Source organism: Rana temporaria, chromosome 7, assembly GCF_905171775.1.
Source record: "Rana temporaria chromosome 7, aRanTem1.1, whole genome shotgun sequence".
In the NCBI taxonomy this organism is placed as follows: domain Eukaryota; kingdom Metazoa; phylum Chordata; class Amphibia; order Anura; family Ranidae; genus Rana; species Rana temporaria.
This window is the reverse complement of record NC_053495.1, coordinates 132628366-132655842: the sequence shown is the minus strand read 5'-3', so window position 1 is coordinate 132655842 and position 27477 is coordinate 132628366. Positions and strand designations below refer to the sequence as shown.

Sequence of the window (27477 nt, the reverse complement as noted above, 5' to 3'; positions counted from 1 at the left end):
AAAGAAAAGAGGATTGCTCAGAGCTGGATTAACTCTTTGTGGCAAGACTGGGCACAGATGATAGGAAATCTTATACTCTACGTTGTCTATTGTCTAATCTATTAATACACCGCGTAATTTCAAAGTTCCCCCGTTGTATCTTTGTTTTGTATCCACAAAACAAGATACGACTGAATGAGGGCTCGATACGACTGGCTACGTCTTAGTACTCCGTCAGATCATAGGTGCATATTTATGCTGGCCGCTAGGTGGCGTTTCCGTTGATTTCCGCGTCGAGTATGCAAATTAGCTAGATACGGTGATCCACGAACGTACGTCCGACCGGCGCATTTTTTTACATTGTTTCCGTAAGGCTTTTTTCGGCGTATAGTTACCCCTGCTATATGAGGCGTATCCTATGTTAAGTATGGCCGTCGTTCCCGCGTCGAATTTTGAAAATGTTACATCATTTGCATAAGTCGTTCGCGAATAGGGCTTTGCATAGAATGACGTCACCGTCGTAAGCATTGGCTTGTTCCGGTTTAATTTCGAGCATACGCACTGGGATACCCCCACGGACGGAGCATGCGCAGTTGAATTTTTTTTTAATTTACTTCGGGTCAAGACGTATTTACATAAAACACGCCCCCATCACATCCATTTGAATTGCACGCCCTTACGCCGCCAAAGTTACACTACGCCGCCGTAACTTACGACGCAAATTCTTTGAGGATACAAAAAAAAGCTGTAAGTTACAGCGGCGTAGTATATCAGAGATACGCTACGCCCAACGGAAATATGCGCCAGGGTATGTGGATCTGGCCCCTTGTTTTTATTTTCAACATGTATAAGGCCATGAATTTGTCTTGATACTAGTTTACAGTATTCCCATTTAAAGCGCCATTCAGACTGGGAGAAAGAAGGGCAATGATCTGAGCCAGTCATGTTCTATTACATGCACATGTACGTGCTGACAAGAAAAGAGATCATATTGAGCAAATTGTTGACCGTATTAGTATTTTGCTGCTCCTTCACTATCCAGTCACAGGCTTGGGCCAAGGAGATGACGAAGCTTTATTGATTAACTGCAGTGAAGAAAAGTCAGGTCACCAACTTGTCAGGGCTGTTTAAATCTCAGGACTGATTGAACAGAATCTTTTGGCAGGTTAAGCTTTAAATATCCTCCTCCACATGCACCTGCCACATATTCTCAATTCATCTTGCATCTATTTCATAGGAATAGTTTCCATGTCCATGTCATTTGCATATCTCCATAAGAGTTGCATGATGATGCAGAAATGCAAAACACAAATACTGACATTTTTTTTTTCCTGCAGTGTCCATTGCAGGTGGACAAGGTAAATATTTCTCATTCGGTATTGTAAACTGTTTTGTAAATGTTTTTTGTATTCATCATTATGGTACCTCTACCACAAGTAGATTAAAATCTTATGTCTTCCTAAGTGCCATATAAGTGAAGGAAATCTCATGAGAATTACATTTTTCCTTTTGTTGGTTTAAAATTACAGACCATTGCCTTCCTGCTGCTTTTCATGCCGTATTTCAGCGTACAGTATTTCCATTTTATGGAGACACATTTTTCAAGTGATTGTTGAAGCCCATTAAACTACTAGAATTGCTCAACGCTTTTAGAAACGAAAACTCATGGGGTTTTACTTCCCATCTTTTTTTGCCTTCAGCACTGAAGAGAAAACAAAGGCTCATGTTTTATGCTTTTTGGTGAATGTTGCAGTTTGATAGTTCTCACTTCTTTGCAGTTGACTTTAACCCTTTGACAGTTGTACAGAGCCTCTGGGAGCAAAAGGGTCTTTCTTTCGAAAATACAGAGCTTTCCTTTTCTGGCACTGAACAGGTTTACGTCTGCTCCTAACTGAACATTGGCTGAATGAAACATTATATTGTGTTTAATAATAGAATAATAAGGAGAAGCTAGTACAATTCCGTTCCCAGTTCAAAGAATTGATGTTACTGCTTGGAATGCTGGAATCTGTACACAGCAGTAATAAAATATTTGTTTTCTTTTTCCTTTTTCTGTCTTCGAGCCATTTCAAAACCAATTCTCATTAAGATAAAGGCAGAGATGTAGATTAGAGAAACCAAGCTCACATAATACCAATTTGTTAAACCCTGCTGTGAAATAGATTATTTATTATAATGCTTTCAAACTATTAAGATTTTTTCTATCATCTAAAAATTTAAATATGAAGTACCTAATCAGACCCCTAATTTGGCCTTTCCTACCCCGTGGGCAAGCCAATAAAACACATGGATGATATGCTTTATAAGAAGATACTGCTTCTTTTTTTTTTATTCGGCTAAAAATAAGGGATCATTTTGCCAACTATGCATTATTAAACATAATGGGCCAGATTCACAGAAAAAGTATGCCGGAGTATCTACTTTCAAATTTGCCGCGTCATATCTTTATTTGGAATTCTCAAACAAAGATACAATGGCATTTGGCTAAGATCCGACAGGCGTACGGCTTCGTACGCCTTCGGATCTTAGGATGCAATACTTCGGTGCCCGCTGGGTGGAGTTTGCGTCGTTTTCCATGTCGGGAATGCTAATTAGCTGTTTACGGCGATCCACGAAGGTACGCGCGTTCGTCGCATTCTCTCACGTCGTCGCTAGTCGGCTTTTTCCGTCGTAAAGTTGCGATTGCTATTTAGGTGGTGGAAAACTAGACAGCCCATGTTAAAGTATGGCCGTCGTTCCCGCGTCGAATCTCAATTTTTTTTTGTTGCCTAAGTCGTCCGGGAATACGAAAGTACGTAACGCACGTCGCCGTTCAAAACATTATGTTGGGGCGACGTCATTTTGCGCAAAGCACGGCGAGAAATTTCAAAACGGAGCATGCGCTGTACGTTCGGCGCTGGAACACGCCTAATTTAAATGGTACACGCCCCATTTGAATTAGGCGGGCTTGCGCCAGACGGCTTTACGCTACGCCTCCGCAAGTTTACAGGCAAGTGCTTTGTGAATCAAGCACTTACGCTGAAAACTTGCGGCGGTGTAACGTAAATGGGATACGTTACGCCGCCGTGAAAGTACATGAATCTGGCCCACTGCATATTAGTTAGCAAAATGATCCCTTATTGTTAGCATGATTAAAAAAAAAATCTTATTGTGTCCAGTTTGGCAATACAAACCAGCAGAAGTCAACCGGATTTTTGTCTCTTGACAACTTCAAAGATCCAGGTTGCATGATGTCTCTTTTTTCCCCAAGACTATTAATGTGTATTTAAACTCAGGACTGCAAGCATGTTAGGATTATAAAACAGCATATCCTCTCCTTAATCCTTTATTATGTGGGGATGTTCAGTAGTTCACAGAGGTAACCAAGGTAGAAACCTTGAGAAAACACCGTAAAGTGCACAGAACATGGGACAGCACTTGATTTTTGGTAGGGTCAGTGAGCATTTTTTGTACTTGTCAAACTAATCTAATTAAATTGTATATTTATTGGACTAAAAGGTAGCAAATAAGACACGTTCAGTGAGTCGGTTCACACAGGGGCAGCATGACTTTGAGGGCGACTCGGCAAGGTGATCTCAAGACGACTTGAGAGGCGATTTGCAGAATGACTTCTGTATTGAAGTCAATGCAAGTCACTCCGAGTTGCCCCCAAAGTCATACAAGAACCTTTTTCTAAGTCGGAACGACTTGCGTCGCTCCTATTAGAACGGTTCTATTGAATAGAGCGGAGCACGACTTGTCAGGCGGCTGAGTCGCCTGACGAGTCGTCCCTGTGTGAACTGGCTCTTATAGGATTTGCATTCCCAGCAGTTTTAATGTATATAAATATTTGCTGTTAGCTATGCTATGATCTTGATAAATAAGAACCTTCACAGACAATGTTAAGTTACAGGTATATGCTAAATGTATACCAAAATGTACACCATTAAATAATTGACCAGTTGTGCAAAATAAGATGGTGCTGAACTACACCCTATGACAATGTGCTTGTTTCTCATGATTCTTATTTATATTTTTATTCTCATCAACTTTGTATAAACTGTTTATTGTAGAGTGGGGAAAAATATATATGTTTTGAACCACATTACATTCCAGGATAGTCCCAAGCAAATCCTTGGCTGCCAACTGGATCTCATAGACTTTTACATAGACCTTTACAGCTGAACTCCAGGCAAAACGGTTAGATCCACAGTTGATATACACTTTTGATAATCGTTATACTTGTCCCAAACTTTGCAGCTTTGTTCATTCAGTCCTGTGAGACAGTCACTCATGTGTACAGTGATTTCCTGGACAAACCTACAGACTATATTGAAGTTGAGCATTACATTCTGAGCAATGACCATATCACCATGAGACTGGACAATGAAGGAACAACAGTACACTAATAAGAACTTCCCTCCAGGCTTCTTTCCTGTTGGCTTATGCATACTTTGACGGATAGCCACAGATCCCTGATTTTCTCTATTTTCTCTATGTACTCTATGTTCCATCTCCCAGTTTGAGTGGTATTGTGTAGGGGGTTACTGGAGGTTAGTGCAAAGACAGAATTCAGGTAGAGATATATTAAAATTAATTTAATAGTCAGAGAAATGGGGCATCCTGCTATTTGAGTGGGTTTTGTGGCCGCCCATTGCCATAGTGGCACAATTTATAATCTTTGACCAAATGCTCAAGTAACTCTCAGCACACAACCTCCTGTCACCATAAAGGCACATGTACAGCAGATGAGCATTAAAAGTGGTTGTAAGAGCAGAAGGTTTTTTTTTTATTTTGATGCATTCTATGCATTAACATAAAAAGCCTTCTGTGTGCAGAAGTCCCCCTCAGCCCCCCTAATACTTACCTGAGCCCCCTCTAGCTCCAGCGATGTTGTAGGAATGTCTCGGTCATCTGGCACTCCTCTCCTCATTGGCTGAAACATGTTTGTTATTACCGTAAAAAAAAAAGAAACAAGACTTTAAAATCTCTTTAAAGCATACATTTTTGCATTGCATATATGCAGTGGTGGGAAAAAGGTTATAGAAGAAATCACAAACAGAAAACAGGCTTAACTGTTTCATGGGAATCCATTTTAGGATTGTGACTAGTGGTGTGGATTGCCGTGGAGAAGAATAGCAACATTTCTAGCTGGCTACATAGTTAATAAAGAATGTCTGCATTTGAAAACAGTCCTTAAAAATATTCTCCATAGTGCACTTCACTACAGTATAGAATGCACCTGAAGTTCACAAAATAAATCAAACGTTTAATAAACACGGTGGCCTGTCTTGATAGGTATGTGTTGGACAAAGGAAAAAATTAGCATCTGCTGGTAGTCATTCATCTGTGAAGGTACACGCTGTAATCACTTGAGGATTAAGCATCACCCCTTTCATTATATTTTCAGTGACCTACAGCAGAGCTTATTAATTCTATTAATTGTGCCTTCATTACATTTATTTTGACCTGTCACAAAGCAGCATATGAACAAAAATTGCCTCGGAAAATCTAAACTCCCTTAACAATAAAAATGCCATCCCATGTACTTTCAGGTAATTTGTGATTGTAACATGTAACTTAATTACTGCTACTAATTTACCTAGGGCTTACACCAGTTTATCATGATTTAGCCGTAAGCCACAGAGTAAAAATCCTTTATCAGAGCTATTTTTCAGAAAGCAATTGTAATCAAAAAGCATCATAATGATAATATACAAAGCAGACACACAAAATGCCCAACATCTTTATTTTTAAGATATCTTGGATCCTTTATAAAATGTAATGTAACGAAAAAAAAAAAAATTATTCTTCACTTATAGTTAGACATGAGCACACTGAAATATTTTGTTTTGGAATTTCATTTTCGTTTTCATTTAGTTACTCCCGAAATTCTATAATATTCTATAACCTTTTCTCTCTATAATGTCGAACCTTTTCTCTCTATGTAGAATAATCTCGGACTAATAGAGTTAAGGTTAGGCACATTCGACCACAGGTTCGATAGATACAGATTGTTATTGTCAGCGTCATGTTGAATCTCCTATCTATATCAAACGAAAATGAAAATAAAGCATTTGTTTATGTTGGATCTCTCTGTTTTCGGATTCTGCGCTTTCGTTATCGTTTGTTAAAATGATAACAAAAATATGTGAAATTCGGACGAAAACAAATGCAATCTACGTATAGTAGCCATTTAGTTTCAGGGATTAGATTGGTGGAAAATTCAAAGTGGTTTGTCATATAGATGGAAATTTATCAAGTAGTTAGCGGGTTATCTTATATTTTACTATGTGATCTAATTTTCCTCTGTGATTTTGTCCCAAGCTGTCTCTTGTGTTTTTTTACCACTTTTTTGGGGTAAAATTATAGGGGTACAATGTACCCGTTACCAATTCACATGGGTGGGAGGGATCTGGGGGTCTCCTTGTTAAAGGGGGCTTCCAGATTCTGATAAGCCCCTGCCTGCAGATCCCCACAACCACCGGGCAAGGGTTGTGGGGATGAGACCCCTGTCCCCATCAACATGGGGACAAGATGCTTTGGGGTCAGACCCCAAAACATCCTCCCCATGTTGAGGGCATGTGGTCTGGTATGGTTCAGGAGGGGGATGCTCTCTTTTCCTGCAGCCTGACAGGTTGTGTGCTCAGATAAGGGTCTGGTATGGATTTTTGGGGGGAACCCTATGCCATTTTTTTTATTTTGGCGCAGGGTTCCCCTTGAAATCCATACCAGACCTGAAGGGTCTGGTATGGATTTTGAGAGGGACCCCTACGCCATTTTTTTTTATTTTGGTTCAGGTTTCCCCTTAATATTCATACCATACCCAAAGGGCCTGGTAATGGACTGGCTTTTTTTTCAATGCGTTTTATTTGTATTGCCGAGACCCAACAATTCATTTTCAGATTACTTTTTTTTTCTTTTAGAAGTGTCATTTTGCTGTGGAACTGTTCTAAACATGGGGAAAATGCGCTACTTTACAGGCATACTATAGACACCTTCCAGGCATGAAATTTAAATTGAAAGGAACTTGAACTTGCGCTTGACTCGAACATCGGGCTCATCCCTACATGCTAGTCATGATAGCGAGAATGAGAAGGTTTCTAAAAACTGTTTACTGTACCTGCTTTTAAAATGTTAGCTGGTGTTGAGCTTTAATTTGTTAATAAGCCCATCTAAATCTGCTAGGCTAAAGCCCCGTACACACGATCGGAATTTTCCATAGGAAATTCCGACCGTGTGTATGCCCCATCAGAGAAATTCCAATGAATTCCATTGGAGTTTAAATATATAACATGTTCTATTTTACTCTATGGAATTCTGCCGGGATTCCGATGTGCTTTTGGTCGGGCAACCGTGTGTACGCAGCATACCACTTCCTCCAGACAAACAATGCTGCTGTCCAACAGTGTCTGCTTTACTACTTCATCCAGAATGCAGACACCCTAAGACTAGGAGTGTGTTTTTATCGCCAGATGACCAAGTAATATAAAGGGGGGAAAAAACACAAAAACGAATGCAATCAGCACATCTATGGAAAGATAGTTGCAATATATTACCTCCTTAAAGTGATGACAACAGTATTGACAAATTGATAAGCCCATAGCAGAAATGTAAAAATTGAGAACTGAAGTGGTTAAATTCTTTAGTTGAGCACGGAAAATAGGACTAGAGATCTATATGCAAAATGTTATAATTGTTTTAATAAAAGATAGATTTGTTGTAATTATGCATAATTATGTATTTTTTTTTTGCTTTTGTAAATGCAAAATTAACATTTCTTTTCAGAGAAATCCAACACCCTGCTAGCTTTCTCTTGCTATATCAATAATGTAAATAAACATCCATAATTTATAAAACTTAAGGCGGCGCAGAAAATTGGGTTAGTAAGTTTATGTACATGTTACATTACTGTATCAAAACAAGTGAAGTGATCATCTATCACAGACATAAAATACATGTGCTATGATGAAAAATTGAAAACCTGACTTTTTGTTGCTCGTCACACAATGTTTTCCAGATTTTACAATACTGTTATTTTATTAAAATAGCTGTATAACTCTCTTAAAAAAAAAAATCTCTTGAGTATATGACTCTAAAATATGGGCATTCTAAAATTCACACTGTAATATGTTTCATAGACAGCTTTGTCAGCGGTAGGTTAGACAATTTAAAGGAAGGTTTCCTCCTGTAACCATTGGTGTTCATGTATAATCGTCAATGTATAATCTTTATTACCATTGGCCCATAAGGTCGCGTACACACGGTCGGTCCAAACCGATGAAAACGGACTGAAGTTCAGTTTCATCGGTCCAAACCGACCGTGTGTACGCCCCATCGGTCTGTTGTCCTTCGGTCCCAAAACAGAGAACTTGCTTTAAAATCGGACCGTAGGACGCCTGACCGATAGGTCAAATCCGATGGTTAGTATGCAAAAGCATCAGTTCCAAACCCGTGCATGTTCAGAATCAAGTCGATGCATGCTTGGAAGCATTGAACTTAATTTTTTTCAGCGCATCGTGTGTTTTACGTCACCGCGTTCTGACCTGATCGGTTTTGGAAACGATGGTGTGTATGCACATCAGACCATCAGTCTGCTTCAGCAGTGATCCGTCGGACAATTCTCATCGGATGGACTGATTGGGCCAAATTCTCAAAAGAGATACGCAGGCGGAACTGCTGTTCAGCCTGCGTATCTCTGTGCCTAACTTTGGAAACGATCCTCAAAAGGATTTTTCCAACGTTAGGCAGAAGATCTGACATCTGTAAGACACTTACACTGTTAGATCTTAGGATGCAGTACCGCATCCGCCGCTGGGGGCATTTCTCATTGAAATGCCGCTTTGCGTATGCAAATGAGGACTTAAGCAGATCCACAAAGCTTTTAAGCATTGTGGTTTCTGCGTAAGTTCCGATTTGCTTGCGCAAAATTAGGGCTGGTTTTACAATGTGGAAAGTTAGTCCACCATGTAAAACCAGACCTTTTTTTCGATCGCCGCGTTTTTTTTTTAAATTTGAATTTTTTTTCCAGGCGCGTATTTTTTTTTTCACCCGTCGCAATCCACAAAGCCCGGCGTAAATTACGTTCGCGCGCTGCATGTCGGGAAAATTACGTCACACGCATGCGCAGTACGGCCGGCGCGGGAGCGCGCCTCATTTAAATTGTAATCGCCCCCCGGAGAGGAGGACCGCCTTGCGACGGAGGCACTTAAGTTACACGGCGTGTAATTTCTAGGTAAGTGCTTTGAAGATCGGGCACTTAGGTAGAAATTTAACGCCTGTGTAACTTAACTGCTGAAAGTTAAGTTAGGCTACGTTTTTGGGAATTTGGCCCATTGTGTGTAAGCGGCCTTAGAGTCTAATCACTTACACTGATCCTGCTATATTTTCTACATATACAAATATATAACCGCACAAAAAGCAACAAGGTTAGCTAATTATTAAAATAAATCACTATTATAACATGTTGTAGTATCCTGCAATTTTCACATTGCTTTTTACATTGCATAGTGTGACATGTTGCCTGACCTTTAAAGTATTTTTTTAAATGTCTATTTTTTATGTAGCTCCACAATTCCATGCATTGTCAAATCCCCCGTGAACAAAAATAGTGGAATGTGAAATGACCGCACAAAGAAAAAGTGCACAGAGGGGATGGAAATGGCCAAAACTCAGATGAAGGACCTCTATCCCTGAATCCCCTTGGAATTATATAGCCACATAATCACAAACCTCAGAAGGGAAATTTTGATGAGCCACTAGTGCAGTCAATCTGGAACTTTTAGTTATTTTGTTATTGACTAAACTTGGGAGGGGTTAGAATATTAAACAGGTTTTTATTGTTTTCTGCTTTACTACTTGTAATTTGTGCCCTTGTTTCCTTTCCCAATGTTCAAACAAGAAATTATAGAAAATCTTCCTGATAGGGGCACAGATATAAACCCAGAAGTTCTAATCCTGCCCCCCCCCCCCCCAGTTCTACTGAAAATTACTTCTATTGCTTTCTGTGCTTCATTTGAAGATGATTGTCTTGTGATTTCTATTTGTGACGGATCTCGGATACCCCAAGTGGGCACATCCGCCAGATCTGTGTCTCCTGTCTTCCAAACGCACCCGCAGCCTGCAGATTCGCCATAACCAGGTCTTAACCCCTCAATCGCGAGACAAGCCACACAGGTGTTGGGGGTTAAACATGCAGAGCATCAACTGTTTATTAAATACAAGACATACACTTTTACACACAGTTATGGACACTCCCTTTAGCCTTGTCATAGAGGGGAGGGGGTAGGGGACAAGGAAGAACCAATGGTAACTGAACACCTGTACACTGAAGCAGACTACAGTTAAACATAAACGGATTGTGGTAAGCAGGCAGCCCCTCAGTACACATCCCCTGCGGAGAGATGTCTCCAATCCAGACCATTGTCTATGTGCCATGCACCAACACAAGTAAACACAGCAACAAGAGGGAGGGGGTGGGGGAGAAGTGATGTAGCATTACATTATCTCAATGCCAGCTTGTTCCCAAGTCTCTCAGTATTTTCTGTGCCATAATCTGTGGGTAAGAGGCCTTAAAACACACAGTGAAGGTGGCTTCTGTCACATTTCTCCCCTTTTAAAAACAGACTAACCAGGTTCCTGACCCTCAACTGGTTTGGACCTGTGTTAGTCACAAACTTCCACCCCCGACAAACCGGAAAAGGAAAAGTATGACTCTGGTGCTGGGGAGCAAAACCGCACATACGGTCTCCCGTGAATAAAAACAGCTGTCCGCACTTCCCTGATCTGGGGCTGGGTTGCAGATATTGGGGGAGCTGAATAATCCTCTGCCCCGATGCTGGTAGGGAACGTAGGCTGGTAGTGCTATGCAGTTGGGGAGGAAAAGGTACTTGCTTTTCTCCTGGTGTAGTTACCAGCCGCTGAGGAGGTATCTTGCAGGGACTATCTCCCGGACTCTCTATCTCTTTTTCTGATGCTGGGCAGAGACCAACAGGGCTCTGCCCCATAGCCAGCGCTTCTGCTAGGGGGACATATACAATGGTAGAGTCCAGCCACTGGAGAGGATTCTATGACAAGCTGCTAAGGCGACTTCTGACAGGGGCTGTCTCCCAAACCCTCCAAAAACATACTGAGGGCTGGGCAAGGGCCAGCGGCACTCTGCCCCGTAGCCAGCGCTTCTGCTGGGGGGATAAACACTGGGGTAGTGTTCAAGTGCTAGGGAAACTGCTCACTGAGGTCATCCCTCAGACTCCCTGGATCTAACTCTGAGGGTGGGCAGAGGCCAGCGGAACTGCTGGGGGGATGAACATTGGGGTAGGGAGAATTGCTTCCTCCACTCCCGGTGGGGATATCTGCTGTTGGGGAAACGGCTCATGAAGATCATCTCTCAGACTCTCCGGATCCAACTCTTTTTCTGATGCTAGGCAAAGGCCAGCGTAACTCTGCCCTGTAGCCAGCGCCAGTCTCAACTCCCCCTTCTGAGACCTTTATGCTATTCGCTTGGCTCGCTGCCTGGGGAACCTCCGGTGCATTCTGGCATTCTAGCACTCGCAGTGCCCTCTGTATCATTGCCGCTTTTTCCATTGTGGTTAGGATGGGAAAACGTAGGGGCACCCCTGGCCCTATTTTCTCCGCATCTTTGTGACTGTCTGCTATTTCTCATGGACAGTCCCAGGTAATGGGAGCCATGCCAGGCTGCTGAACACCATCAAACAGCCACTTGTAAGCAATCTCGAGCTCCCATTTCTGCTTAACCACATGGGGGGATGTTAACTCCCCTGTTGGGGATGCACTCACCACAAGACTGGAAATAAAAGGCCTGGAATATAGATCTCTGTGTTTATCCTGGAAGATGCACTCTCCACCGGCAGGTATGTTATGTTCAATCAAACCGCAATCACATATAACAGAAAAAACTCATATAGTGTGACATTGTTTAAAAAAGTTTATTGAGCCCCAAACATCCCCTTATAAGTTGTGCGTACCACAAAATAAAAGTTTTCAAGCATGAGGTAATAATGGTACTGTGCCTGTATGCCTCTCCTTGCAAGTCAGTAAAGTTGCAGATGCCTGACTTCTCTCCTGTTCCTGCTCCTGGGGGCTGTACAGTGTCTCTGGTCAATGGATAAGCATCACGCCCTTGTGTTTTGTCATTGGTTTGACTTCATATGAGGGAGTGCCTAAGCCTATCATTGACCAATTATATATAGTGTAATGCGGAGCGCTTATTGTGCGCTCATTGGCTAATTCTGAACACGTGTGCGCCTATTCCTTGCACAGGTGCACTCGTGTCAGATATTCCTATACCAGGCTATTGGCGGAGAGGTGTACATGGACGTATCACGCCGCACAGGCGCAGTTGGTCATGTGAGTATCATGCCCTATTATGGGCGGACTATGATCTTCTAAACCGTGCAGACATGGTAGCTCGCATGAGGCCATTGGCCCATTAAGGGCGGAACACACGTCCGTCCAATAGACACACATCTAAGACGTGCAATCTATGCGCTCATTGGATAGACTTAGTCACATGTGCTCTTGATCTTGCACAGGCGCACACGCGACATTACATCTAATGTGGAGTATGGGCGAAAGTACCTGACGCGCCATCTCAATACAATGCCTAGACACTAATCGCTGTCAATGTCAGGGCAAGCATTTTTAACCTGGTAACATCAGAAAAAACTCATATGGTGTGACATTGTTTAAAAAAGTTTATTGAGCCCCAAACATCCCCTTATAAGTTGTGCGTACCACAAAATAAAAGTTTTCAAGCATGAGGTAATAATGGTACTGTGCCTGTATGCCTCTCCTTGCAAGTCAGTAAAGTTGCAGATGCCTGACTTCTCTCCTGTTCCTGCTCCTGGGGGCTGTACAGTGTCTCTGGTCAATGGATAAGCATCACGCCCTTGTGTTTCGTCATTGTTTTGACTTCATATGAGGGCGTGCCTAAGCCTATCATTGACCAATTATATATAGTGTAATGCAGAGCGCTTATTGTGCGCTCATTGGCTAATTCTGAACACGTGTGCGCCTATTCCTTGCACAGGTGCACTCGTGTCAGATATTCCTATACCAGGCTATGGGCGGAGAGGTGTACATGGACGTATCACGCCGCACAGGCGCAGTTGGTCATGTGAGGATCATGCCCTATTATGGGCGGAATATGATCTTCTAAACCGTGCAGACGTGGTAGCTCGCATGAGGCCGTTGGCCCATTAAGGGCGGAACACACGTCCGTCCAATAGACACACATCTAAGACGTGCAATCTATGCGCTCATTGGATAGACTTAGTCACATGGGCGCTTGATCTTGCACAGGCGCACACGCAACATTACATCTAATGTGGAGTATGGGCGAAAGTACCTGACGCGCCATCTCAATACAATGCCTAGACACTAATCGCTGTCAATGTCAGGGCAAGCATTTTTAACCTGGTAACATCAGAAAGATCACATAGTAACACCATAAAAGGCATCCCATGTGTTAACCTTTCATAAGTAATTCATACATTAAGAAGTATTAAAAGTGTATAAGAAATTATACATATAATGTCAGAGAGAGCAATTGATATAATGTATTGCTGCTAAAACACAATTTTAAAAGGAGCTTGAGTTATGACTCTAAAATCCAATTAAAATCAAAGACAATTGGTTACAATTGTGCCCATTATTCCCAATGATGAGAGAAATGTTAGTACTGCATAAGCACAATGTAGTCTAATTGATCCAATATAACCCCTTTAAATGTGCTAGTAATATGTAGGGATTCTGTAGATTCTGCCCAAATAAAAAAACAGGTCATCAATGTAGCGTCTATAAAAAAGTAATTCAGTTCTTCTTCTTTGCGCCCATCACGACGCCTCTTCTTTGGGAGTAGAACTTGCTGTCATACCAAAAGTAGTTATGTGATAAACGGAAGTTCAGTGCATGGCCTAAAAAGACTTTTTGGCTGTGTGGTAAATCATCTCTTCTACTGAGCGCCCAATTGAGGGCTAACATTGCGTCATCACACTGAATTATTGAGTATACAGATGACACATCGGCAGTGACAAGAAGAATCGGCTGGTCCTCCTCTAAAATGATGCTCTGAAGACAGATCAAGAGATCTTTCGTATCTTTGAGATATGATTGCGTCCCTTTCACGCTTTTTTGTAGGAATGTGTCCAGGTATTGACCTAGTCTTGATGAGACAGAGTCAATATTATTCACTATAGGCCTTGCAGGGGGATTGGTTGAGTCTTTATGAATTTTTGGCAGCGTATATATGGTTGGTACCTTGCTGCTAGCGGGTATTAGATACTTTCTCTCTTTGGTTGTTAGTACACCTGATGTAGAACCTATATTGACCACCACTTCCAGTTGTGCTTTATAAGCTGAGGTCGGGTCTTGGTCTAGTTGTGTGTAGGTGTTCACGTCTGACAACATCTCAGAGATTTGGTTATGGTAAAACTCTTTCGTTAAAATCACGACTCCTCCTCCTTTATCTGCTGGTCTGATAATAATATCCTTTCGATCTTCCAACATCTCCAGGTTTGTATTCTTTTTAGGTTTCAAGCCTTCTAAGTCCCGCAATACTAAACCCTTAAACACCTCCACTTGGTGATTAGGATTGTTTAACGGGTTGAATAGCGATCTGTTCTTCAAATCACTGTTTTGTATGCCCCCTGTTTACAGAGGGCTGTTATTTGTAAGTGTATTGTTCCCTACAAAATATTTTTTGATATTCAACTTCCGAAGGTATTTATGAATGTCTATAAATACATCGAACTTATTGACCGGCCTCCTCATTCCACACTTTAAACCCAAATTTAAGATGTTTATTTCCTTATGTGTTAGTTCAGCCGGGCTCAAATTAAATATACACCCTATTCTTGTTGCCTTCTTCTTCTTTTTTGGGACCTCCATCCGGCCCTACAGCCTCTGGTTCTTCGTTCCTTTGGTGGTGGACCTCTCCAATTCTGATCTCTGTATTGTGGCATTGGATATTGTTGGGGTCTCCCCCTGCGTGGTGGATATCCTCTCCCCCTTCTTTGAGCACTCCCTCCTCCTCGCCCTAAAAAAGGACACTGAGGTGGAGCATTTTCATAGTATTCCTGATGAGCCTGCAAAGGTTGGAATTTGTTGTGTGTAGGTACCTGATATGGTCCCGTTTGTTGGATGTGTCCTTGATTCCCTTTGGTATTGCCACCGCTTTTCCGTGACCTCTTCTAATGAGCGTTGAAAATTGTGTTGGTGTATCGAATGCGATTTCCTCATTTGCATATGAGTATGTTGGTTCTCTTGTGGCTGGTTGTGGTATTGCATTTTGTGTTCGTTCATTTGGTGATGAACGCACTTTCTCTACCATGTTTACAGTGTCAGACAAATTATGTTGCCAGGCAAATATGGTATTCACCTTGAAGTCCCCCATGTCCCTGTGGTACTTTTTTATTTTCTTTTTCTGCGTGTCCTTATTGACCTTTTCAAGTCTTTTGCTAGTCGTATTATTAAACTCAATGAATTGCTGAGTATCTTTTATTGCATCTAATTGTTGCTGTAGGTCATTGATCTTGGATTCTAGATGTGCCATTTTACGTTTCTTCCTTTGGAGGATGAGCTCCTTCAGTTTGAACCCAACTCTGGTAAAGAAATCATACCATTCTCGGATGGATCCCGCATCATCTAGACCATCCTGTGGGATGACTTCCCACCTTAAACTTCTAATAATGATCTTATTCTTAATGTATTGTTCTAGGGTACAAATGTCAGTCTATTACCAGACAAATCATGCCCTCTGTGTTCTGATTCAGTTCTGATTCAGTTCAAGGCCCCAGACAGGAATGGGAGTAGCTGTGACTTCTCTTTATGTCCTGCTGAGACAGTCCCTCTTTTCCTTCCTTACAGGCAGTAGAAGTGCTCTTTAGTACTGTCTGATCACACCAGATATGATTTGGATATCTTGCATGCTCCCAGGGAGAAGGGTTGTGGCCTCTAAGACAAGGTACTATGTGATGAGCAGTCTCTTTTTTGCTTTTCTCAGGTTTCACCTGATTGTGGTCAGCTATGGCAGGGTTCCGTTCAGTCAGCAGCCCGCAACTCTGCTTGTCTCTCTTCCCCCTTATGACTCCTCCATCCTCCTCTCATGCCTCAACCAGTCACAGTCCTCCAGATATGATCCAAACCCAGCCAAGATGGGGACATTCCATAGATGACTTTGCCAAGTGGTCTCTCTTCTTCATTGATGAATATTCAGCATTACCATGCTCACACTGCAGAAGGATAATACAGCAGCAGCAACGGAAGAAGTTCCCCAGCAGTTATCAGCTACAGTCCAACTGTATTAGAGGTGAGTAAATGGAAATATGTGGACAGAGACGGCAGTGAAAACCTTTATAGAGGATTAACGCCATCCCCATTCTACTAAAACATGTTTTGGTGCTCTCTAAGCCCCCATTGCAGAGTTGTTGTCCTTCCTTCCTCTCAGGATGACATTTGAAGTGTATCAAACTATTCCTCAAAGAGGACACATAGATATAAAGTAAAACTAAACCCTGGTTTAAAAAATATATATATTCAAATATATATTCTTAACTCAAAAAAATATGCTCTCAGCCTGCTCCAAATCCCTGAATTTTTGTTTCTGCTGTGATCAGGCTTTTTGTTAGAGCATGGCTATGTTGGTCCCACTATATGTAGAAATGTAGCCACCCTCAGTTGCTTGCCCACAAGACATACTAGGGGCTATGGGATTTGTAGTGTGCATAGAGCAGTAAGGGGGAAAAGGAAAGGTTTGTGAGCTAATTAAAGATGTTACAAGGATACAGAAAATATATAAAAAAAATAGATGGGGCCAGTAAGTAGTGGGTGTGTGTGAATTAATTTTGGGAAATAAGTATACTGTTTAGTGTCACGTTAACTTTTTATCAAGATACTCCTGTTATCTGTCACAGGTGCAGGAAATGGCACAACAATAAGACAAATGGTTTTGCAGATGCATCCTTTTTTAATGCTGATTTATTTCAAATAATAATTAAAAAAATATATACATATTAATATTTTAGTCATAGATTTATTTAAATGGGTTTAGAAATAGTTCTGATAGTGTCAAATCTAATATCTAGTGGTGTACTATTCATTTACCCTGTTGTTGGCAATCATTTTTCCTACCAAAAAGTGCAGTGATGCCATTTTTATTTTTTTTACTACAGCTAATCAAGCCAATAATTTTATATAAGAGGTCCAGCACACTTAATGGCTGAAGTGCTCTGCTCTTATAAGTGATACCTTAATTATGAACATATTAAATATGCTATGTTTTTTAAAATACATCTCCAAAGAGTATAATACTTTTTCAATAAAATAGACCCAAGGAAACACTTGTGAAAGTACACCTGTCCTGGTAGATAAATATGGAGGCATTGGTGGCCTCCTTTCAGCAATGTTAGTTGCATATTCTCTGGCTTTAGTACTTTTGAGTCAACAGCAGAAGTAACAGGAGTATATTTTTTTTCTCCTGCGACCCAGAAGGGGGACAACCACTCCAGGCTCTGGAAGGATCTCTACAATAGTTGCAAAACAAAACATAGGAAATTCCCAGCTCAACTTACCGACCAGCCTGCAACCAACCAAATTATCCTGTCTAACAGTATGTGTCAAATTTGCACACATTTGCAATTGCATGCGTAAGCTACAGACCCCGTCAAGGTACCCTAGTATTTTCTGTAGTCCTAACTAACTTTTTGTGCACCTCCACAGTGGGAGTACATGCATTATAATGGCTATGCAGAGGACAGGGGAGCCTGGAGGGAGCCCATCCATTTTTAAAGGCAGAGGGGCACACTGGACATCCAGCATGTAGCACCAAAGCGGCAACAATATAAACAATCTTGTTGGGATCCACCCAATGGCCTCTGTGCGCAACTGAGAGCCAGAGCCAGCTGTGCCCACCCCCTCCCCAAGCTAACACTCCAGTAAGTGCTAAAAAAGCAGAGCAAAGTGTTGATTGACCGTCACTGCTCATCACTTGAAGACCGAGGACTAATAGATGAATGGTCACGTGATCACTCAGTTTTGGGTCTTAGAGCTGATGCTGCAGCATTAAACCCCACCTCTTCAGTAAAATCTGAGGACCCCCCCTCCCAACTATATATCTGTGTTCTTATTCACAGAACATGCCTAAATAACTACAAAATATTTATTGCTTTTCTATTTTTTTTTAGGCGTGTACATTTAGGCAGCTTCTGTAATTTAGAATGGATAACAATATGAAAATAAGGTACAAAGTGAAGGAGTTTTCCTCCCTTTTTTTTTTAAGCGCATTAACATACATGGTACCACCCAAGTCTTGATCTTTAGTCCTTAGGAAAAGCCTGCATATTTTGTTTACAACTGATGGTGGAAATTGCAAATAGAGTTAATTATGACAAACATTACTCCCCAACCCCCTTCTTCACATTACATAGAAGGGGAGATCTAAATAAGATTATTCATCAAGTAAAAAGCAAAAGCAAGCAGCAATTTTATATAGTTATTCATTGTTATGCGATCGTGGACATGCCCCAATTTGACTGAAAAAAAGTGGAAATGCACTTTAATTACTTCATTCTTCAGGCTGTTTTAAAATGTCCAGGAGCTTAGTCTTATTTTTTTCAGTTGGCGTTCATCTGTTTAGGAAAAATGATTCGTGCAACCCAATCACTTTTGTGAAAAAGGCCTTCATGTGTATGTAAGCAGCAACTGCGTAACACGTGAGGTATTGCTATGAACGTCGGAGTGAAAATAATATTTCTAGGGCCATAATTCATGGTTAACACTAAACTGATAACTTAGGCTTTTAAAATGTTATCTATTGCCATTTCATGGAAATGCAATTTTGAGTCTTGACATGTTTGGTATCTATTTACTCCACCCAATCCCATAGTTTGTGTTTGTAAATTCATGTGATTGGGGGCGCATGCGTGACCTTTGAAGATAGTGGATGAATAATCTAGCGGCTCTGGTTCCTGTCTCTCCCGAGACTCCAGCTCCACTTCTACAGCAGATACCACCACAAGATTCCCATATTTCAGCCCAGGAAGACCTCTAGCTACCCATGGCTAAAATTGGGAGCCCAAAAAAATATTTCCTGTGGCCTCCTCTAACCCTGGAAACAGTTTCTGTTTAGGTCGGCATCCCCAACAAAAGTTCACAAGAGGATCCTCTGGAGCCCAAATACCTATTTGTGACCACCAAGGGGACACCCTCAGGGACCTTCTCCACCCCACCAGCAGAGCCCACCTTGGCAGGTGATGGTTAAAGTCATAGATTTAAACCTGCATGCCCTATTACAAAATGTAACTCGTAATATTACCAGAGAGATGGGGGAAAATGGTACATAAACTTAGCGGTGATATAAATCAGTTGGATGAATGCATGAACACTGCAGATACCAAATTTGATGAACTGGTGCAATATGTTCAAGTTTTTTCGAAGAAGACAATGCTGCATCCAAATATACTGGGCCAGATTCAGATACATTGGAGTATCTTTCGGCAAGTTCCGTATTCAGAAAGAACTTGCGCCCTTAGTTACGGCGGCATAACGTCTGTGGTCTGGCGTAAGCCAGCCTAATTCAAATGTGGATGATGTGGGCGTGTTTTATTTAAATTCACTGTGACCCCACGTATTTGACGTATTTGAAATCCCAGTGCGCATGCTCAAAATTACGCCGCAAATCGTCATTGTTTTAGACGTGAACGTAACTTACGTACAGCCCTATTCGCGAACCACTTACGCAAACGGCGTAAAATTTTTAAAACTTGATGCATAAACGACGTCCATACTTAACATAGGATACCCCTCATATAGCAGGGGTAACTTTACACCGGAAAAAGCCTAACGTAAACAACGTAAAAAAATGTGCCGGGCGGACGTATGTTTCTGAATCGGCGTATCTACCTAATTAGCATATTCTTCGCGTAAATATACGGAAGCGCCACCTAGCGCCCAGCGTAAATATGCAGCCTAAGATACGACGGTGTAAGACACTTACGCCGGTCGGATCTTAGGGAAATTCTGGCGTATCTAGCTTTCTGAATACAGAAAGAAGATACGCCGGCGCTTCGTAGCACATACGCGGTGTATCAATAGATACGCCGGCGTAAAGGCTATCTGAATCCGGCCCACTGTCTCTCAACTCCAAATGCAACAGGAAGATCTGGAAAATAGGGAGCACCATCAGAATCTGTGGATTTGTGGGGTCCCTGAAACTGAGTGAGAGAGAAATTCTTCCCCATGTCCTGGGCCTTTACACAACTTTGGCCCCTCACATTTAAGATATAGACAGATCTCACCAATCCCTAGCTCCTAAAACACAGACAGGTGCCAATCCCAGGGACATTATTGTCAGTTTTCTGTTATTACAAACGTAAGGAAGCCCTAACTGTGGCCACCCTCAAAAACTCCAAATTTTTTAAAGGAGATTTTAAAGGAGTTAGGTGACAGATCTGAATCTTATCACCTTAGCTAAATAGCAGGAGACTACGCCCTGTCACCACACCACTCCTCTAGGCGGTGACGCAGCGGCGCTGCGACTGGCCGCCCGCGTGACGTCAGCCTGTTGGATATAGTCTGTATAGTCTGTACTGTATATTTCTATTAATTGTATTCTTATTGTATTTGTTACATCTAATTGTAATTTTTGTCTATGTGCAATCAATTTTCCTACTGGGCTCAGCTGTTTGCCTCCCCCCGCTAGCTCCAGGTGAGGATGGGCGTCTCCGGATTTCTATCCGGCGGCGGCCTAGGTATCACCTTGGCGAGGTCAACAGCCCCGCCCCCAGGGCTGTACCTCGTCTACACGTTGTCCCACGTGGGTTCCCGACCTCAAATCGCGGGACCTTGACGTACGGCGCATGCGCATATCCACCAGGCTGACGTCACGCGGGAGGCCAGTCACAGCGCCGCTGCGTCACCACGTACGCCCACGTCTCATTGGCGCTAGCCAGGGGACCTTCAAATAGGATCCTCCCACTCACAGCGGAATGGATACCGGATCTCGGGATCGCTGTGGTATTACCCAGTCCACAGTAAGTTATACATCTTCAGCGTTTTTTTTGTCACTCGCCCAGCTCGCCCTGGCTGCTCTACCCCTCCCCCCTAGCCCCCCTTTTTTCTGGTCACTATTTACATTTATCTCAAATTTTCTCCATAGGTGTCATTGGCTGGCCTCATTACCATGACGCCACCACTCCATCATCCTCGGTTATCACCATTGAAATTACCTTTTCACCAAGCCAACATGTGCTCCCAGCATGTGTCCAAGCTGGGCTCCATTTATTGGGGCACCCTCTATACAGCACTTATCCACCTACATCCAAGGTACCCTCAAATACCCTCCCTCCCCCCTTTTTCCTCCTTCTCCAAAACCTGAGGCCCCCTTCATTTAATATCCTTCTGCCTCTCCTCACCTCACTTCAACAGAACTATTATTATTGTTGGTGCACAAAGGACTCTATATCTCTTTTCATTATTAGGGAGAATTAATATTATCAAAATGTCTATACTCCTTCCAGTTCCCATCTCATTATTGCAATTGAAATTTCTTCTGAGAATTTTCCTCAATTGTATATGGCAATATAAGGCAAAATGCATTACATCGGGTTACAAGCTGTAACAGCACTGGTGAAGGGAGTGAACCACAACTGCGGTTAGCAAGGATTTCAATGCTTTCCCTATGTGACAGGAGTTTGGGGGATCTCTACATCATCTCTCTGTCACATAAAGAAAGGCAATGAGCTACTAAGAATGGATGCATTACAACATGCGACCAGAGCATAGCGTTTAAAATTATATTATGTACTAAAAGATTGCAATGCACAACTGTACGCTAGTGATTATGAGTATTACACAGTGTCGTGCATTAGGCGACTAAGGGAGAAGGTATAGAATACGTCAACCCTTAGCATAGAAAGTTTAGGCGAACATGTTCCGCAACTTTAGGGCATAGGCCCATATACAAGTGGCACTTATGTCAGCACGTAGTAAATAAGCGTTGTTGAGACCACTAGTAGTTACATATTAGTAGCAATTTATAGCTTAGGTACTTTGAGAGTACATATAGTAAATAGGAGTTGTAGCGACAACTAATAATTGCATCTGGGAGGCAATTATAGCACAGGTAATAATAGCTGCATTTGAAAGGCAAATATAGCTGAGGTAACAATAGTTGCATACAAGATGAATATTGCACACGTAATAGTAGTTGTATGTGAGAGGCAATATAGCTCAGGTAATTTGAGGGTAGCTGACCCTTTAAGGTACTCCTTAGCAAACAGTCCTTAGCAAAGGGGTATCCCACATAGTATGTTGATAGCCACCAGACATTACAAACAATAGCAATTGTGTTAGATGAAAGATCAGCAACAGTTCTTGCTATAGCACTACAAGTGACACAACAGCTGCTTATGTGCTTGCAGGCTTCTGTGCAGGCAATAGGGATTTTGTGGTAAGGATGTTCAGCAGGGAAGGCCCAAGGTTGTCCCCAGCAAGGCTCTCTGTTAAAGCAGGTGCAACAGCACTAAAGGAGTAGTTGATGGCAGGAGCGGTGCAGTCCAGGGATTGCTGGGACCTGTAGTCCCCTCTGTAGCCTTGATAGTAGATGCCTCCAAGGCCAAGAAAGGCTGGTAGCCTAGCCGGCTACGGCTGACAATAATAGAACCAGGAATGTATCTCCTTTGAATGCCTTTATAGGCAGGAGATCAGGTGCAGTGCATCGCACTGAATTCAAACAAAGTGCCGTGTGCGGCGCATTTCAGTGTTCCATCCTGGAACGCATCACGGCGCCGGGCAATGACATCATCGCGCCAGCGCCATATGCGCTCCAGCATGGAACGCATTACGGCGCTGAAGGCACCTGTTAATAGAAGGAACAGCCAGCAGAGAAGCGGCTGTTACACAAGCACAGTAGTTTTCGCTCTATTCTCTAGAGGGGGCTTAGGAGTTCCAGACATAGTTAAATATTATTATGCTACCCATTTGTGTGCTGTTATTACCTGGCCCTCCCATTATGCGCCAAATGTATGGTCTGAAATTGAAATGGTAATCGCTTGTCCTGCACATCCATATTCTATGTTATGGTCAAAGCTTAATGAGTATATGTCTCAATTGCAACGTTTATGTTTTAGCTCTGATGTTGTTTACCTTATCGGTATGGAAACTCTGTTATGACAGAAACCTTTTTTACTCCTACCTACAAATCAAAACGTTTTTCTCTTTCAAATCCCCTATATTATCTTTGGCTAAACCCACCAGCTTTAAACTTTTTATGTGCTAATGGCCCGTATGAGCCTCATTTAATGTCCTCCATATATAACAACCCTCAAAGTCTACCCTCCTGAGTAAGTCCAGTTATGCATACATGAGTAAATGGTCTCATATTCTTGATCAATCTATTTCCCTTGTACAATTGGGTAAAATTTGGGAATCTACTCTGTGTCACGCAATGTGAAACTTTAGAGAGAGACAGCCTACAAGGTTCTTCTGTTATGGTAAAGAAATCCCAATATTTTACATGCACTTAAACCATGAGCTTTGCGGCAGTGTTGGAGATCACAAGGTACCCATCACCATGTTTTTTTGGGATTGTCCCATTATTAAACATATTTGGGTTTATGTCCAAGACCCTCTTGCAGAATCTCCTGAATATTTCCATATCTTTAACTCCTATATACTATTTGTGGGGTCTTCCTTTCCTGGATATCTCCCAAACATGCAAGGAAGTTGATGGCCTTTGTTTTATTAGCAGCTAAATGGGTTATACCATGTTGTTGGCTATCTACCACCCCCCCCCCCCGCCATGGTGGATATATGTAGGATGGCACTTGACTGCATTAGTTGAAGACTCAATGTCAAGATTTATAAACATTTGGGATACTTGGGACACTTGGGACATTTCTGAGTATAGTACTAAACAGACACCTTTTAGATTCCTAGTTGGTTATCTCTTGTGCCATTATATTCTGAATAACCATTATATGATCTTTTAAAACTTGAGATCCATAGTGTTTCTCTCTTTTTTTTTTCTTTTCATTTTATTATTACATCCTTAGGCTTTAAACTGTGTAGTGATATATTGTTGGTACATATTTTCTATAGATCTTGCTGATTTCAAGGCAAGGTATTATATTATTTATTTTGTTACTTTATGATATTTACCTGTTCTTTCTACTCATGCCTGCCTTTATATTGTTGGTGGATGTTTCTGCATTTTTATGTCTGTGTAAATCTTTCAAACCTTTATATTTTTTAAATACTTAATAAAAAATACAATTGAAAAAAAAATATATAAAAAATATGTATTTCATAAACAACTGTGAAAAATATTGTGCGGCATAAAAAATACAACTGTTACCTTTTTTTCTACAGAGCTTTTGCTTTCAGAAAATATATGTTTCGGGGTTATAAGTAATTTTCAAGCAAAAAATGCTGACTTTAACATGTAAAAATGAAAAAAAAATTGCTGCGAAAGCTAAGTGGTTAAATGTGTTCTAGGTACATTGCCATTGATTTCAACAGGCCGCCTGCACACCTTCACACATCCTTTTGTCCTCCCCTGTATCACTGAAGTCACTGCCAGGAGGGAGGGAAATCACACGCCAAGCACAGCACAGCACAGCCACATGAGAATAGAGTAGGCACAAAGCACAGCCCACTCTGCAGCCATGCAGTGGCAGGGGAAGCCCAAGAGCTCCACTAGGAGGCAGAGCACCCAGCTGCATTTGCATAGCACTTTACTAAGTCAAAGTGCATGTATTGTACATTTGTTTTGTGCAGATACTGGCAAAAAACAAATGTTATTAGCCTATTTTCGGTGCCATTTAAATATTTTCTGTTGATTTTTAAAATGGAAAAAAAAGCATTTTTTGAGTGTACGTTTACTTTTCCTTTGTGAATTGCTATGCAATTTTTTTTTATAAACAGACCTTGGTCTCCATGTTGTTCTCTTGCCCAAGTATTTCACTCACTCAACTAAAAAAATGTAGATCTAAAATGTCTTATCACAAAAAAACTACTACAAGAAATTTATGGAATGAAACACAAGAGAAACTAAACCATTGAAACATGATTGATTGATTTGTATTTGCAAAAGCTCCAGTAGCAGAGTAAAGAAACAGTTGCAAAACAGATTGAGGAAGTTTCCGTAAAACAAGCAGGGTTACTAAATTGCGCTCTGTCAAGGCACTATGGACTATAAAATGAGGAGTAATCTGTCAGTGTCAGACATCATGTATATCCAGCGGTTCCACCTGGCATATTGCTGCAGAGTTACTATTGCGCTCTGTGTGAAGTTCTCATCATTAACTCTCAGGGCCCTCTGTCAGCTCTTAACTTGTCCATCAAAAGATTTGGATGGTGTTCACAGGCAACTGATTTTCTCTTTATGTGCATTTTAACTTGTGATCTTTTGTGAAAAATACCTACATATCAATGACTTCGCAGAATAACTTCTGATTTTTGTTGTCTTGTTATTATTTGTTTCATATAAAACAATTCTGAAGGAAACTTTAAAAAAAAGGAAGTTTTAGATGCAATAACCATTCATGTGAAATGCAAATTGTGAAATTGCTTTACCTTTACCCCTTAAGCACAGAGAAATGAATGACAATTACAAAAAAATAAAAAATTCAAGCAATCCTGCCAGATATTTTAAATATTTTAAACTAAAAGTCTTGCCTGTGAGCAACCCCCATATGGTGCATGTGATTTACATTTAATTTCACAAGTTTACTGGTTCTTGTTATTGTTTGCAAAAATATATATATATCTGTTTGATCTGTGGAGAATCATGCAAATCAGGAATATATTGAGGGGAATAAAACATTCTTGGCTTGCCGTTTGGGAATGAGATTATGTTCGGAGTGAACTTTGCTTGTTTGGTTATCCAAACTCCAGACTGTCAGCCCATTCAGCACAAGCCATACACTGTATAAAGTAGCACGTTTTTCTGCTACTGCTGCAATTTCCTACTTCCTGTCAAAGTACCTTGCTTACAAGTTAATGGGGCAGGGACCTCTTTCCCACAACCTTGGCTAGGTGATTATGTGAGGTCTGTGGGCAGCAGACTTATTGGAATCTGAATGCTCCCTTTAAGCAAGGGGGCTCAAGATGCTGCCACCCTATGTGGAAAAGTAAGGGGTACATAGTTGTAGCACTCACCCCCGAAGGAGCCGCTGATTAGTTTGGGACCGGCTTTCTAAGTTACCTTCTTGACTTGGTCTAGGGGTGACTTCTGTGAGTGTAGTAAAGAGCAAGTGTCCAGACACCAATTTAGTTTTTCAATGCTTTATTCCAAGGCCCAACCTGGCCAACATCAACATGACATACGACAGAGAAGGGTGATGAGCTTAGAGGAACTTTTAGTATCAGGCCTTGGATATTCAGAGAGAGCAAGCCTGCTCTCAGCAATGATATAGCTCAATTCGTCGCCACCCCAATCAGGGTGGGTGAGGTGCCCCCCGGACAGGCAGTTATCTCAAGCCTGGCAGCCAGAGCGTCACTTACAAATCACTGGGAGGAAACAGACCTCTGCCACAGGCCTGACTCAAGGCCTCTGCCACAGGCTGGACAATTTAGGATTTGTGATAAAACAGTTTGAGCAAATCCTCCCAGTTAGTTCAATCAATGTCACCCACTGACAGCTTGAGCATACCTGTCATACGGTGTGGTGACCGGATCCCCGATGGTTTGTCTGGGCCTCCTGGACAACCTTTAGTTCTAGGTTCTCCTGGGCCAATCCCCCATCGCTCAGCTCCCAGTCTAGGATCCTCTCAGCAGAAGGCAGGGACTTCAAAATATTAGATTTTTTTTTTCTCTTTTGGGGATGATGGTCACAAAGGCAAATAGAGAAGGTGAACCTACTTAATTGGACACAGACGGCAATAAAAACTTCACAGATGTTCTAATTCCTCTCAATTTCAGCTAAAATTTAAAATAAAGTTTCACCTTATGTTGTGTGGTTAGTGTTTTAAAACTATTATTGTGTATAATTTGAAATGTTCTATGTACATTAAGGAAGTCATTTTTGTTCATTACAAATGCCTTCTCTGCTTTCTTCCACTACTCTGTTTATCTAATTTCAAGCCCACCAGCCAGGTTATTCTCATTCAAAACAAAGACATTTATAAGTATCAAATGACCTGAAAAAGCTTGAGATCCCTTTTTTTTTTCTTGGCAAGAATTGGAGTACGCATGTACTTAAAATAATGTAATTTGGTTTTGCTAACTTTTACTTGGGATTCATGTGAAGTTTGAATCTTAATGTTAGCTCTACTTTAATACTATTTTATTTTATTTTTTAGAATATCTTGGTGTTAAATCCCAGGACTGCTATGCATGCAACTTTACATTCTACAACAGTAAAGAAGCAAGTTAAGAAACAATGGAAAAGGAATCCTGACAAGAGTTGTTCTGTAAGTACTTTCTACATTTATTTCAGATACTGTACGATTGATTTTGTTTTGTGAATACATGGAAATGCATGTTTATTTTGAAAGTAAGTTT

General features: G+C 41.4%; 1 protein-coding gene across 1 annotated transcript in view; it reads left to right on the top strand.

Moving 5' to 3' along the window:
• The window catches only part of DPYD (dihydropyrimidine dehydrogenase), a 1498502-nt gene that overhangs the window by 94624 nt on the left and 1376401 nt on the right, over positions 1–27477 (top strand). The window contains exon 2 of the mRNA XM_040359980.1: positions 27276–27386. Coding sequence (XP_040215914.1) covers positions 27276–27386 — 111 coding nt within the window. The remainder of the gene's footprint in view (positions 1–27275; positions 27387–27477) is intronic.